General features: G+C 41.0%; 1 protein-coding gene across 4 annotated transcripts; it reads right to left on the bottom strand.

The window, feature by feature from the left end:
• Nucleotides 1-6,268, bottom strand: LOC122676699 (small vasohibin binding protein). 4 transcript variants are annotated; one of them, XM_043876280.1, is made up of 3 exons: nt 6,166-6,268; nt 5,333-5,482; nt 1-435 (listed from the first exon to the last, which is right to left on the bottom strand). In XM_043876280.1, the coding sequence occupies exons 2-3, from the start codon at nt 5,444-5,446 to the stop codon at nt 349-351; spliced, it is 201 nt and encodes a 66-aa protein (XP_043732215.1). In that variant the 5' UTR covers nt 5,447-5,482; nt 6,166-6,268; the 3' UTR covers nt 1-348. The 4 variants fall into 4 exon arrangements, with proteins under 4 accessions (XP_043732215.1, XP_043732216.1, XP_043732217.1 ...); XM_043876281.1 differs by having other exon boundaries at nt 6,156-6,261; XM_043876282.1 differs by having other exon boundaries at nt 5,333-5,507; nt 6,166-6,198.
• Between the last annotated feature and the right edge of the window lie 8,658 nt (nt 6,269-14,926).

The raw sequence follows: 14,926 nt of genomic DNA, 5'->3' as shown, positions 1-14,926 counted from the left end.
AACATTTTATTAGTATTTTATTTGTATTTTTGGAGAAGGTTTACAGTTTCAGAAGAAACACTGATTTTTTTTTTCAAACAATAGAAAAAGTTAAAAAAAAAAAAAAGAATGTATTGTCTTGGAAGAATAGAAGAAGTCTCTTCAGCAAGCAATGGGCCAATTCCGATTGGAGGAACTAGTGAAGCAAGTTACATACAGGAAGTTCTGATTTATCCAGTTTCAGGAATAACGCAAATCTCTTCTTGTCTAGTTGTGTAAGGCTCCAAATGGGCCATCTCAGCTTTAAACTGGTAACACGCTCATAAACAAAGCTTCCAGGGTCCCATCTAGTGTGAACGCAGGGGTGGTTCACTCTCCAGGAGGCTGCATCTGTTTACAGAATTCATCAAACTGCTGCTGCTCCAGTTCTGTCATGACTCTGTTGAGGGCATAGATCTGAATAGGAGAAAAAGATATGTTAACAGTGGAGGCAGCTGCTCAACCTGTCTTCAGACACCACAGGCTGTGTCATTTGAAAATGCCAGAACTGCATCAGTAATGCAGGGGCAGTGATGAAGCAACTGGAGAGGCAAACAGTAGCTCCACTGGGGAATCAGGAAAGAAGCAGTGAGGCAGGTGCTTGACCTGGCCTTGAAAGGACTGGCAGGGGATTTCCCTGGTGCTCCAGTGGTTAAGAATCCACCTTCCAATGCAGGGGATGTAGTTCGATCCCTGGCTGGGAAGTAAAGATCCCACATGTGGGACAACTAAGCCCATACACCACAACTACTGAGCCTGTTCACTCCAGAGCCCATGCTCAACAAGAGAAGTCACACAGCACTAGAGAAAAGCCTGAATACTTCAACGAAGAGCCCACAAAGCCCCACCCCCCCAAAAAGGATTGGTGGGACTTCCCTATAGCTCAGATGGTAAAGAATCTGCCTGCCATGCAGGAGACCTGGGTTTGATCCCTGGGTCAGGAAGATCCCCTGGAGAAGGAAAAGGCAGCCCACTCCAGTATTATTGCCTGGACAATCCTCACGGACAAAGGAGCCTAGTGGGCTACAGTCCGTGGGGTTGCAAAGAGTCAAGACACGACTAACAGACTAACACACACAGGATTTAAACAGGTAGAGACTGGGGAAAGGACCTAAGTGATAGAACAATGGATATTATGACTAAATAATATAAAAGCACAGCATTAGTTCTAGAAACTTCAAGTATGCTAAATACAAAAGGTTGTGGAGCTGGAGAAAGAAAGAAAGGTATGTTAGGCTCTTAAACGCCACACCAAGTAATCAGGACTTTATCTGGCCGACTCTGGAGAGACAAGTGTGCAGGGAAGAAACCTGATTATATCTGTGCTTTGAGAAAGAAAACTGGCAGTCAGGGAGGAGAGATCACAGGCCCTTAGGAGACATCTGTTACAACAGTCCAGGTAGGAGGTAGCAGGAACGTGACCCAGGGCAGGCAGGGGAGGGAGAAGAAAACTTTAAGAGCCATTCCAAGGTGAAAGGCAGGGTAGCTACCTTATTGCTTCACCTTTCAGTCATTAATCAGTCCACCAAAGAACCAGAAACAATGTAAAACCTCCAAATTTGTACAGAAGAAGAAAAGGGCCATGTTTGTGTGTAGGGGATAAAATTTGAATAATCAAAAAGAGAAGGGAAAAAACCCTGAGAAGTGAGACAAATAGAAAATATAAAATAGCAGAAATTAATGAAAAGGCAACCAAATGTACAACAGAGAGGATCACTGAAACTGCAAGATGGTTCTTTGAAAATTCTAAAGAAAACTCTGCAAACCTCCGAGACTTGTCGAGATAAAAGAGAGGCTGCACGACTATTACCAGAATTAAAAAGAAGTCATAATTACTGATACATGTGTGTTAGTTGCTCAGTCATATCCAACTCTTTGCAACCCCATGAACTGTAGCCTGCCAGGTTCCTTTGACCGTGGAACTCTCCAGACAAGAATACTGGAGCGAGTAGCTATTCCCTTCTCCAGGGGATCCTCCTGACTCAGGGATCAAAGCTGGGTCTCCTGCATTGCAGGAAGATTCTTCACTGTCTGAGTCACCAGGGAAGCCAGAGTAGAAATTAAAATTTATTAACTCTGTGTCAATAAGTTTGAAAACTTAAATGATACAAATTCCGAGGAAGAGTAAAATGATCAAAACTGACTAAATAGAAAGCTTGAATAATCCTAACAATCTTTTTTCCCCCAATTTTTAAAAATTGTGGTAAGATTCTATAACCTTCAAGGAAAATAGAACTCCACACAGTGAAGTGATGAAAACAGTTTTAAGCAACTGAAATGATTCTCAAAAAGCATGGTTAAAATGGTCACGTTTTATGTATGTTTAACACAAATAAATAAATTTGAGTGGTTAAAAAAAACATTGCTCAGTGAACAGGGCCAGTCATGGAATATGGTAGCATACATAAAGTTTAGAAACATGCAAAACTAGATGATACACTGTTATGCTATACAGTATTATTTGGGAATACACACAGAAACAGTAAATTAATACACAACAGCAAGGGGGTGATTAGCATAAAATTAAGGACGGAGGGTACTGCTTCCCTCAGTTCTGGGAAGGCTGGAGATACGGCCAGAGTGAGGCCTGAGGAGCTTCTAATGCATGGTCATGTTCTATTTCTGTAGTTGGGTGGTAGGGTGTTTGTTTTATTCATCATCTTTAAGAGTACAAACACATTTTATATATATTATTTATATGTATTATATATATTATTATGTATTAAGTGTATATTTATACTAAACAGAGAAAGAAGACTTAAAATGGGTCAAGGGTACAAGCCAAGGAATGAAAGACTTTCAAGAAAGAAATGGTCACCAAAAGTTCCAAATGTTGCTTCAACTGTCAAATGGGCCTCTGTTTCCATTCTCCCCTCTCATCTCTCCTTCTTATCTCACTTCCTGGAATGTGGCATCTATGCAAAACTGAACGGAAACTGTGTTTCTGCCTCCCTACACGGGCTCCTGTCACATTCTTATCTTAGGAGGTTGCATTCCAGGCCACACAGATGAACCAGCAGCTGTGGGGCAGAGCTGGAAGCAGGGGAGAATGTCAAGAGACCTGTTTAGATGGCAGGCCTGCCCCTCAGTCCATCACCACCTAGGGATTCTGGTCAGCATACCTCACTTTAAATGAGGATAATGCCTCCTACCTCACAAGGTCATGTATGTCATATCTCCCATCTTTATTCCAGGAAGGATTTATAAAGGTCAAAGTGAAAGCAACAGTAATACACACCAGTATGAAGATAACATGTGGTCAGGCACGTGCCTGGCACATCTGAGGAGCTCAGCAAGTGCCAGCTGCTACAACAGTGCAAGTCCAATATGACAGCTTAGCAGGTCGGCACATTCAACTTAGACTGAGCACAATAAAAGCACAGCGACTCGTGGTAACCATAACTGCTATTTTCGAGGGCTTTCTCTGGGCAGGCACTGTACTACGTGCTTTAGATACAGCATTTCTGCTTACAACAAACTCATGTGACTGATGTCATCATCCTCATTTTACCAAGAAGGAACTGAAGAACTGAGGCTCAGAGAGGTTAGATATCTTGCCCAAGTTAACCTGGGAAGCACTGGAACTTATGGAGGAGCTGGGATTTGAGATCAGACAAGTAAGTGTAACCCGTGAAACCTCACCAACAGGGTGTCAATGAGTGTATGAACAATGTCCTCAATGACATCCATCACTGCAGTGTGCACAAAGGACAGTTTCCTAGGGCTGTTTCTTAAGGCGGTTCTCCAACTTTCACCAAAGTGCAATGCAGTAAAATCATCTGGGGGCCTGGGTCCAGGTGGGGATGGGGAGGTGAAGTAAAGTGGGAACAATCTGTTGGAAGCCAGGTCCGCAGCTCTCAGATGGTCTGACTTAATCCAAAGGCAGATTTCAGTTTATAGATTAACTTCAAACACACTATTAAATTTACTCATTTTGACGGCCTTCTTCACTGAATGCAAGCTGCACAAAGGCAGGGACTCCTCCATGCCCGCAACAGTGCCTAGCAGGTAGTTGCAGTTCAATACTGTTAGTGACTGGATCAGATTAACAAAAGTTTAAGGTCTGACACTATTAAGCACTGAAAAAGAAGTGAGGGATGAGAACCCTCTTACTCTGCTAATATGGGTACAAATTTGTATAATCTCTTTGAAAACAATTTGGCAACATCTAATAAATTTGAAAATGTACCCCATAATTCTACTTCTAGTTATATTCGCCCTATAGGAATTCCAGTACAGGAGTCAAAGGAGACATCTAAAGGGTTTTCACTACAGCACTGTTTGTAACAGCAAAAAAAAAACAACAACCCTATAAATCATTTAAACATTCATCACTGGAAGATGGGGTAAATATACGTAGATTCACAAAGTAGATTATTATAAACAGTGATGAGGAATAAACTGGATTCTTACATTAACATGAATAATTCTAAAAAAACATAATGCAAAATAAAATATGCAGTTAGTTTAAGATTTTAAAACAAAAAATTTTATACTGTTCAAGAATATCTACAAATATATTTGAATGTAAAAGTATTAAAAAAAATCATGGTTGTCCATAAAGAGGGGAAAAATGCCATAAGACAGGAAATGGAGAAAGGTGATTTCAAATTTACAGGTAATTTTTATTTATCTTAAAAAAGACTACATGCAAATATGCCAAAATGTTAAACACTGCCAATCTGGGGTGCTGAGCACCCAGGTGTTTGTTATAATATTCTGTTTTTCTGTATTTTGAAATTAAAAAAAAAGAAAAAAAAAAAACAGAAAAGAAATAGAAAGAGAGAAAAGACCAGAGTAAGCTTTTTCCTGATATTAAATACTAAAGTAAAATATCCATGTAAACAGTCAAATAGACTTTTAAGGGCAGATTGAACAAAGGAACACAGTGGTAAGTGTAGAGCTTGGGCCTCTACTTCTGAATTAGGAGCAGCTACTCTCCAGGCCAAATCCAGGACATCTGTGCTAGGGTGTCTGACACTTGTTCTTGGACTCCCTTACAGGACCCTCCCTCACACGGCCCTTCTCTTTCTCCTTTCTTCCTTCCCTCAGGACTCTGCCACAAAAGCTCTGCACCAGGGGTCATCAGGAGACCACCTGGGACTGGTAGGGGTCGGGGTGGGGTTCCTGACACTTGGCATGTGACTCTGGTCTGCCGCCTCACCATCTGGTCCTCAGAGATCTCCTCTGAACACCTAGGAGAACCCTGTTTTTGGCTGGAGGCAGGCAGGGCTCCCCTATACCGTTCTCTGCTCTCCCTATTCCAGCATCATCTCCAGCAAACGACAGGTACACGGGCCCTCCTCACGCTCACCTCTGCTCTCTGTCTCTGCTTCAGCTCCTGCTGGGCTGATTTCTGCTTGGCCTTCTCGATTCTGCTGACAGGCTCCTTAACTTTGGGCTTTTCTTTACGTGAAGATGGATCCATGACTTGATTTCCGTATACGTCTTAGTCACCTCTAACCTGGATGGTACAGAGGAAAGCTCATCTAAAAACAAAGAAAGAACGAACGAACGAACTTCCAGAAACTTAGGCCGTACGTCAGCTCCTTCCTTTGGCAGGTGAGGTAGAGGGGCCCGGAGGAAAGGGCGCTGCACTGGAGGAATAAGACCTGAGTCCTACTGCCAGCACCTCACTGAGTGTCTCTAGGCAAATCTCACCCCCACTCCAAGCCTTAGTTTTCCCCATCTGCACAAGAGAACAACGGTCCATTCCCCGGCCCCTCCCACCAGCGGCGGTATGAGCACCAAACGCGAAAAGCCCAGTGAACGGTGTCCTACTCTGTCGCGGGCTGCATCCAGCGTGGCACTGCCGGACACCGCGGCCCAGAGGGACCGGCCAGCCGAAGTCTCGAAGCGGGGCGGCGGGGAGCCCGAGCATGACGCGGCCGCCAACCTCGGGACCCCACCTCTGTCCTCCCAGCCGGTAACAGGCTGCCGGGCCCGCCCTCCGCCACCGCCCCGCCCGGGGCCCAAGCCCGGCCCCAAGGGAGCTCCCCTCCCGCCGCCACCGCCCTCTCCCAGTACAAAATGGCGGCGGGAGGCGGGCGGCGCTCGGGACTCGGAGCCTTTCCTCCCCGGCCTCAGGATACCGGCCCCGCCGCGCCGCGGACAAGGCCCCACGCGTGGACCCTCACCTTCCCCTACCTCACGGCCTAGCTTCTGAGCCTGCCGCGCCTCGGATTGGGCGGGGCCCGGGGGCGGGGCCTGGGGCGGGGCAAGGAACCGGAGGGCGGACCGGCGGGCCGAGGCCCCGCCCACAGGCCCGCTTGCGCGGGCGCAGAAAGCGTGTCTGTACTCCCAGCTTAGGCTCAGGAGCTGGAGCTGGGGCTGGGGCGAGTGGGTACCGGTAGCTGAAGCTTTTCCTGGGGGAATTTTCCTGGGACAGCTGCTAGGCTTTGAAGGGAGAGATCTGAAACCTGGGGCTTGAATTGTAACTCGCTGAGGGATGGTGATTGCCGTCTTCTGGACTCGGAAACTTGTTAGGAAGGTCAAGTGAGACCCCGTTTACTAGGATGCTTTGAAGAAAGGAAATCCTGACAGAAGTATAAGTAGCCAATATAAATGAAGAGAAACGCTCAAGTTCACTGAAAATCGATAACTTTAGTTACTTTTTTTTTGAAATTACATTTTTATAACTATTTATAGTAATTTTGGGCTTCGACGGTGGCTCAGCAGTAAAGAATCGGCCTGCAATGTGGGAGTTGCAGGTTCCATCTCTGGGTCAGGGAGATCCCCTGGAGAAGGAAATGGCAATCCATTCCCGTATTCTTGCCTGGGAAATCCCAGGCATGTCCACTCCTGTTGTTCCTTCAAGGACTAGGCAAGAATCGAAACAAAAGGGGGATTCTAAGCAGCAGTGAAAGTATAGCCTGCTGGACACTCACACACTTTCAGTCAAAATATAAATTATCACAACCCTTTGAGAAGCCAGTTTATCACTGCACAGCAAAAGCCTTGATAATGAGCATAACCCCTCAAAAGGACAAATAATGCTTGATTCTGTTTTTGTGAGATATCTAAAGTAGTCAAATTCTTAAAAAAGTAGAATGGTGATTGCCACAGACTGGGGTGGGGGAAAGGGAAACTGTTCAGTGGGTATAGAATTTCAGTTTTGCAAGATGAAAAAGCCCTAGAGATCAGCTGCACAACAGTGTGTAAATAGTTAATACCACAGCACTGCACACTTAAAAAATAGTTAAGATGATAAACCCACCTAAGGAGGTAAAGACCTGTCCTTGGAAAATTATAGAACACTGATGAAAGAAATTGAAGACACAAAGAAATGGAAAGATGAACCATGTTCACGGACTGGAAGAATTACTGTTGTTAAAATGACCATACTGTCAAAGGCAGTCTAGATTCAGTGCAATCCCTATCACAATACAAAGAGCGTTTTTCACAGAACTAGAACAAGTAATTTTAAAATTTGCATGGACACAAAAAAGAGCCTGAATAGTGAAAACAATATTGAGAAAGGAGAACAGACCTGGAGGAATCATGCGCTCTGACTTGCAGTAATCAAAATAGTATGGTATAGGCACAAAAATAGACACATGGATCAATGGAACAGTATACAGAGCCCAGAAATAAACCCATGCACTTATGGTCAATTAATCTACAACAAAGGAGGTAAGAATATACAATGGAGAAAGGACAGTGTCTTCAATAATTTATGCTGGGAATACTGGATGGCTACATGTAAAACAATGAAATTAGAACACTCCCTAACACTATACACAAAAATAAACTCAAAATGGATTAAATGCCTAAATATAAGACCAAAATCCTTAAAAATCCTAGAAGAAAACATGAGCATAACAAGTTTGACATAAATTGTAACAATTTTTTTGACTTGTCTCCTAAAGCAAAGGAAATAAAAGCAATACACAAGTGGAAAATTATTAAAATCTTTTGCATAGCAAAGGAAACCATCAACAAAATGAAAAGACATAGGATAAAATATTTGCAAATGACATGTTCAATAAAGAGTTAGTATACAAAATACATAAGCAGTTCATGTACTCAATATCAAAAAACCAAACAATCCAGTTCAAAAATGGGCAGAATACCTGAATAGATATTTTTCCAAAGAAGATACACAAATGACCAACAGGCACATGAAAAGATGCTCAACATCGTTAATCACCAGTTCAGTTCAGTTGCTCAGTCATTTCTGACTCTTTGAGACTCCACAGACTGTAGCATTCTGGGCTTCCCTGTCCATCACCAAATACCAGAGTTTGCTCAAACTCATGTCCATTGAGTCGGTGATGTCATCCAACCATCTCATCCTCTGTCGTCCCCTTCTCCTCCTGCCTTCAATCTTTCCCAGCATCAGGGTCTTTTCAGATGAGTCAGTTCTTCCCATCAGGTGGCCGAAGTATTGGAGCTTCAGCTTCAGCATCAGTCCTTCCAATGAACACCCAGGACTGATCTCCTTTAGGATGGACTGGTTGGATCTCCTTGCAGTCCAAGGGATTCTCAAGAATCTTCTCCAACACCACGGTTCAAAAGCATCAATTCTTCGGCACTCAGCTTTCTTTATAGTCCAACTCTCCCACCCATACATGACTACTGGAAAAACCATAGCTTTGACTAGACGAACCTTTGTTGGCAAAGTAATGTCTCTGCTTTTTAATATGCTATCTAGGTTGGTCATAACTTTTCTTCCAAGGAGTAAGAGTCTTTTAATTTTATGGCTGCAACCACCATCTGCAGTGATTTCGGAGCCTCCCAAAATAAAGTCTGTCACTGTTTCTATTGTTTCCCCATCTATTTGCCATGAAGTGATGGGACCAGATGCCATGATCTTAGTTTTCTGAATGTTGAGTTTTAAGCCAGCTTTTTCACTCTCCTCTTTCATTTTCATCAAGTGCAAATTAAAACATCAATGAGATAGCATCTCACATCTGTCATAATGCCTATCATCAAAAAGACACAAGTGTTATTGAGGATGTAGAGAAAAAGGAACCCTTGTACACTGTTTGTGGAAATGTAACTTGGTGCAACTACTGTGGAAGACAAAATGGAAGTTTCTCAAAAAATTAAAAATAAAACTACCACCTGACCCAGCAGTTCCACTCCTGGATATACATATTCAAAGAAAATGATAACACTAATTAAAAAAGATACATACACCCAAATGTTCATAGTGTCACTGTCTACAATTGCCAATTTGGATTTGGACACAACCTAAGTGTTCATCAACAGATGAATGGATGTAGAATGGATATAGGAGGTGTGGTACATATATACAGTGGAATACTACTCAATCCAAAAAAAAAAAAGAATGAAATTTTGCCATTTGCAACAACATGGATGGACTTGGAGGGTATTTTGCTAAGTGAGATAAGTCAGACAGAGAAAGACAAATACTGTATGATATCACTTATATGTGGAATCTAAAAAATAAAATGAACTAGTGTAGTGACCATAACAAAAAAGGAACAGACTCACAAGTATTGAAAACAAACTAGTGGTAATCAGTGGGAAGATGGGGAGGGGACAAAAAGAGGTAAGGGATTAAGAGATACAAACTATAAATAAGCTACATGGATATACTGTACAACACAGGGAATATAGCTAGTATGTTGTAGAAATTATAAATGGAATATAACCTTTAAACATTGTGAATCACTATATTTTTCACCTGTAACATGTAGTATTCTATATCAACTATACTTCAATTTAAAATTTTTAAAAAAGATTTAAGATGGTAAGTTTTATGTTATGTGGGTTTTTTAAATCACAACAAAAAAATAAGCACAACCTTTGACTCAACAACTGCACTTTTAAGTTATCCTAACTAAATAATCAGAGCAGGTGCTATTCCTAAGAGTAAAAAACCAAAGCAACCAAAATATTTATAAATAGAGATTGATTAAGTAAATCACAGGATAGCTAAAATAGGATTCTATGCAGCCATTATGGTGACATAGAAGAATATTTTTTAAATGTTTTTAGTATGTTAAATATGACAAGTATATTAAATATAAATTTAGTATATTAAATGTACAACATAGTCACAATATTTGTTTTATCATTTCAGAAAAGTTTATTATACACATGAAAAAGAGGCTGGATAGAAACACATCAAATTGCATATTCATATTACTTTGAGTGGAAATTATTTTATCTTCTCTGTAGTTTTCTGTATTTTCCAAATTTTTTTCAATGAACATTTAAACTTCAGCAAGATTTATATTTTCTTTTACATTTTTATCACATTGTACAGTTTATAAAATTCATATAAACTCTGGATTAGATTATAGCTTGAGACAGGGCAGGGACCTTTGGAAGGCTTTAGAAAGCCAATGGAAACAGACTAGATATATAGAGTATTAAGTAGTGGAAAAGCTAAACTGGAAGGCTGGAGAAACAGTGGACCACTGATAAAAAGTGAAGGTATGAGAATTGGCTTGGGAAGGGATGAGGAAGAGGATAAATCAGAGGTGTGTGTGTGTGTGTGTGTGTGTGTGTGTATGAGAAAGAGAGACAGAGACAGAGAGAGAGACAGAAATACAGAGAGAGAGCGAGCTAGTTTACACTTAGAGATGGCAATAAGCTAGAGTTGTCCACTAAGCACAGGGCTCCAGAGAGTCATGGGTGTGGAGGTACTGGTTTGGGATTCTTCATCAGGAAGGTGAAGGCTGGAGCCAGGAGGGAGTGAAAGTCCCCTCTCTGTTCTTCATCCATGAATTTACACTTTCTCTCTCTCTCAACCATCAACAGTCTTGGCCAGTCTACCAATTCCCTGGTTGCTTGAGTCAGTGTTTACATGAATATGCTGCTGCTAAGTCGCTTCAGTCGTGTCCGACTCTGTGCGACCCCATAGACAGTGGCCCACCAGGCTCCCCCGTCCCTGGGATTCTCCAGGCAAGAACACTGGAGTGGGTTGCCATTTGCTTCTCCAATGCATGAAAGTGAAAAGTGAAGGTGAATTTGCTCAGTTGTGCCCAACTCTTAGCGACCCCATGGACTGCAGCCCACCAGGCTCCTCCGTCCATGGGATTTTCCAGGCAAGAGTACTGGAGTGGGTTGCCATTGCCTTCTCCATTACATGAATATAACGGTAGAGTATTTTTACAGTGTATATTGTACTAATATTTCATTCACTTTATTAAGCAACTTTTTTTTTTACCCTGGAGTCAAAAATTGTCTGTTTTTTTTCCTTTGTGTAATTATCTATGCATCTACTGGTAATCATTCCATAAACTCTCCATCAGGACTGTAAAATGTCTTTTAATCAGGTCACAAAAATCTAATGTATTTCAACTGTTTTTTTCCCTTGGAGAAAAAAACATTCCTTAGGCTTATCCTCTTCTCATTCCAAGCTTTACTCTTGGCTTTGCTGTCCCACTGTATTCCTGAGACTTCCCCTAACCACATTTGGGGACTTGCATCTCCTCTTCTTGCCAAATCCCCTGTCTCCTGGATCTTCCTATTTGTGGTTTATTCGCTCATTTTGGAGGAGTTCATTCCCCAGTAATTTCCCCGGGACAGTTTCACGGGAGGTAAAATTTTGAAATCTTGCTTGTCTAAAAATGGCTTTATTTTGCTCTCACACTTGATTGACAGTTTGGCATGGCGCAGATTGGAAATCATTTTCCCTCAGAATTTTAAAGGCAATGATCCATTGTTGTCTAGCTTTTCATGTGGCTAGGCTCTGAGAAGGCTTTCCAGGTGGCACTAGCAGTAAGGAACGCACTTGCCAATGCAGGAGATGTAAGAGATGCAGGTTTGATTCCCGTGTTGGGAAGATCCCCTGGAGGAAGGCATGGCAACCCACTCCAGGATTCTTGCCTAGAGAATCCCATGGACAGAGGGGCCTTGTGGGCTAGAGTCCATAGGGTTTTGCAAAGAGTCAGACACTACTGAAGCAACTTTGCACGCATGCAGACTCTTGAGAAGTCTGATTTATTCTGATTTCTGTAACTTCCTATGTAAGTTTTCTTTCTTCACTTGTTTTTGGAAGCTTTTAGGACATGTATTTTCCATTCTTGATCTTTTGAACCTTTATCATGGTAAGTAATAATAATGTAAGTCTTTTTCATGCATTGCAGTAGGTATTCAGCAGCCCTTTTCAATCAGGAAACATATAGTCTTCAATTCTGGGAAATTTTCATTGTGTTAGATTTCCTTGTTTTTTCCATCATTTTTTCTCTTATTTTCTATCTCTTGGTTTTGCTTATTCTAACTCTATAAGAGATTTTTCTGAACTTTACCCTCTAGTTTTTCTGTTGAATTTGCTAATTTTTTGCTATAAAATTTTGATTTCCAGTGTTTTTCCTGGTTCCCTGGCTTTCTTTTTGGTAGCCTCTTGCTTTTGTGTTGTTGATTCAGGATCTTATTTCATGTTTCTGAGGATATTAGTTGTTGTTTTCTGCTATTTTCTCCCACTTCTTAGACTGCCTCTGTTTATTTTTGTCTCTGGCTTTCAAGCTGGAGACTTTCCTCAGATAATAATAATAGCTGCCATTTACTGGGTGTAAGGGCTTCCTGGTGGTCAGGCAGCAAAGAATATGCCTGCAATGCAGGAGACCTGGATTCGATCCCAGGGTCAGGAAGATCCCCTGGAGAAGGAAATGGCAACCCACTTCAATATTCTTGCCTGGGAAAATTTCATGGACAGGGGAATCTGGCAAGCTACTGTCCATGTGGTTGCAAAGAGTTGGACATGATCGAACAACTAACAGGCTTCCCTGATAGCTCAGACAGTAAAGAATCTGCCAGCAATGAGGGAGAAGCAGGTTCGATCCCTGGGTCGGGAAGATCCGATGGAGAAGGAAATGGAAACCCACTCCAGTATTCTTGCCTGGAAAATCCCTCAGACAGAGGAGCCTTGCGGGTTACCACTAATGGTGTCGAAGAGTCGGACACAGCTGAGCGGCTAACACTTTCGTTGGGTGTAAAGCACAGTTCTAAGTATTTTACATGTTTTAACTAATTAAATCTTTACACCCAATGAAGGAGTTACCATTCTTATCCTCAATTTACCAATAAGATACAAACTACTGTGTATAGGTCACCAGGCTCCTCTGTCCTTAGGATTCTCCAGGGAAGAATACTGGAGTGGGCTGCCATTTCCTTCTCCAGGGGATCTTCCTGGCCCAAGGATCTAACTTGCATCTCTTTCATCTCTTCAATCTTCTGCATTGACAGGCGGGTTCTTTACCATTTGTGCCACGTTGGAAATCCTATAAAATAAATAAGCTACAGTATATATTGTACAGCACAAGGAATATAGCCAATATTTTATAATAACTATAAATAGAGTATAACCTTTTAAAAAAGTGATTGGTTTATTTACTATTCTTGTGCATGAAGCTGTGATAAAATAGAAAAAAGTTGATTTTCCTGAAAAAATCACAAAGAAATGTAAAAAAATTTTACTAGTAAGGAGAATTCCCTGGCAGTCCAGTGGTTAGAGCTCTGAGCCTTCGCTGCTGGGGGCATGGGTGCCATCCCTGGCTGGGAAACTAAGATCCCACATACTGTGTGGTGAGGCCAGAAAAAGAAATTTACTAGTAGAGAAACTGGGATACAGTAGGTTACGACTCTCACCCAGTTCACACAGCTCAGAGGTGAACCTGAATGTAATCAAACTTCCAGCTTTCCAGTTTAGGAAATCTGAGAAATAGAGAAATACATTAAATGTTACCATAGGAATGTAATTGGCCAAATCTATAATGTGCTCCTTTGTATAAGACAATTTACCAACAATCAAGGGTGTAAGGAAAGCTTTTGAAAGAAGGGCAGAGGAATCATTATGGAATAAAGACACTTAAGAAATTTAACCACAAAATACCATGCGTGTTCCTTGTTTGGATCCAAGTTTGAACAAGACGTTATAAAAAGACATGTTTGACATCATTGAAAGCATATGAACATAGACTGGACACCAAATAATATTAAGGGATTATTGTCAATTTTGATAGGTGTAGTGATGGCATGAAGGGTGTAGTGTGTGTGTGTTAAAAATTACTGAGAACTCCCAAGAGCTTCAGTTTCTGTGGGTTATGTTTTTTGAAACTTACCATATTAGAAATTAAAATGGAGATACTTAAATTACAATTATTGCTTCATTTGAAAACAAAAATAATAAAAACATTACATGTTAACATGAACAACATGTTTTATGAAAAACAACTATTTTCTGAAACAAAAAAATTAGTGAGAAAGATGGACTTGTTTTCTGTTTCTATAAATCTTTTTTTATGTCTGACTTAATAGAGGTCAGCTGTATCCTCATACAAGCTACTGCATTCAATCAGGAAGTTCATGTACAGTTGACCCTTGAACAACGATGGTTTGAATTGCCCAGGTCCACTTATATGTGGATATTTTTCTTTTTCTTTAAAAAAATTTTTTTAAAAAAAATGAAGTCATTGATTTCCAGAGTTGTATTAGTTTCTAGCATACAGCAGAATGATTCAGTTATATATATAAATATATATTTATTATTTTTTTATATTTTTCCACTATGATTTATTACAGCATATTGACTCTAGGCCCCTGTGTTATACAGTAGGTTCTTGCTGTTTATCTATTTTATATATAGTATTTTGTATCTGCTAATTCCAAACTCCTTATTTATTCCTTCCTTACCCCCTTTTCCCTTTGTTAACCGTAACTTTGTTCTCTATGTCTGTGATCCTGTTTGTTTTGTAGATAAGTTCATTTGTGTCATATTTTAGATTCTACATGTAAGTAATATCATATGGCATTTGTCTTTCTCTTTCTGACTCACTTCATCTAGTATGATAATCTATAGGTCCATCCATGTTGCTGCAAATGGCATTATGTCATTCATTTTAATGGGTGAGTAGTATTCCAGTGTGTGTGTGTGTGTTCATCTACTTTATCCATTCATCTGTTGATGAACATTTAGGTTGCTTCCATGTCT

Source organism: Cervus elaphus, chromosome 20, assembly GCF_910594005.1.
Source record: "Cervus elaphus chromosome 20, mCerEla1.1, whole genome shotgun sequence".
NCBI classification, from domain to species: Eukaryota; Metazoa; Chordata; class Mammalia; order Artiodactyla; family Cervidae; genus Cervus; species Cervus elaphus.
Note: the sequence above shows the minus strand (reverse complement) of the source record. Positions and strands in the feature narration are given on the sequence as shown.

Bases quoted from the DNA above. Each gene is read 5' to 3' on its own strand.
- LOC122676699 (XM_043876280.1), bottom strand. From the start codon at position 5,446: ATGGATCCATCTTCACGTAAAGAAAAGCCCAAAGTTAAGGAGCCTGTC. The intron at 436-5,332 runs GTGAGCGTGAGG...TCTCCTATTCAG, and splicing joins AGCAGAGACAGAGAGCAGAG to ATCTATGCCCTCAACAGAGT.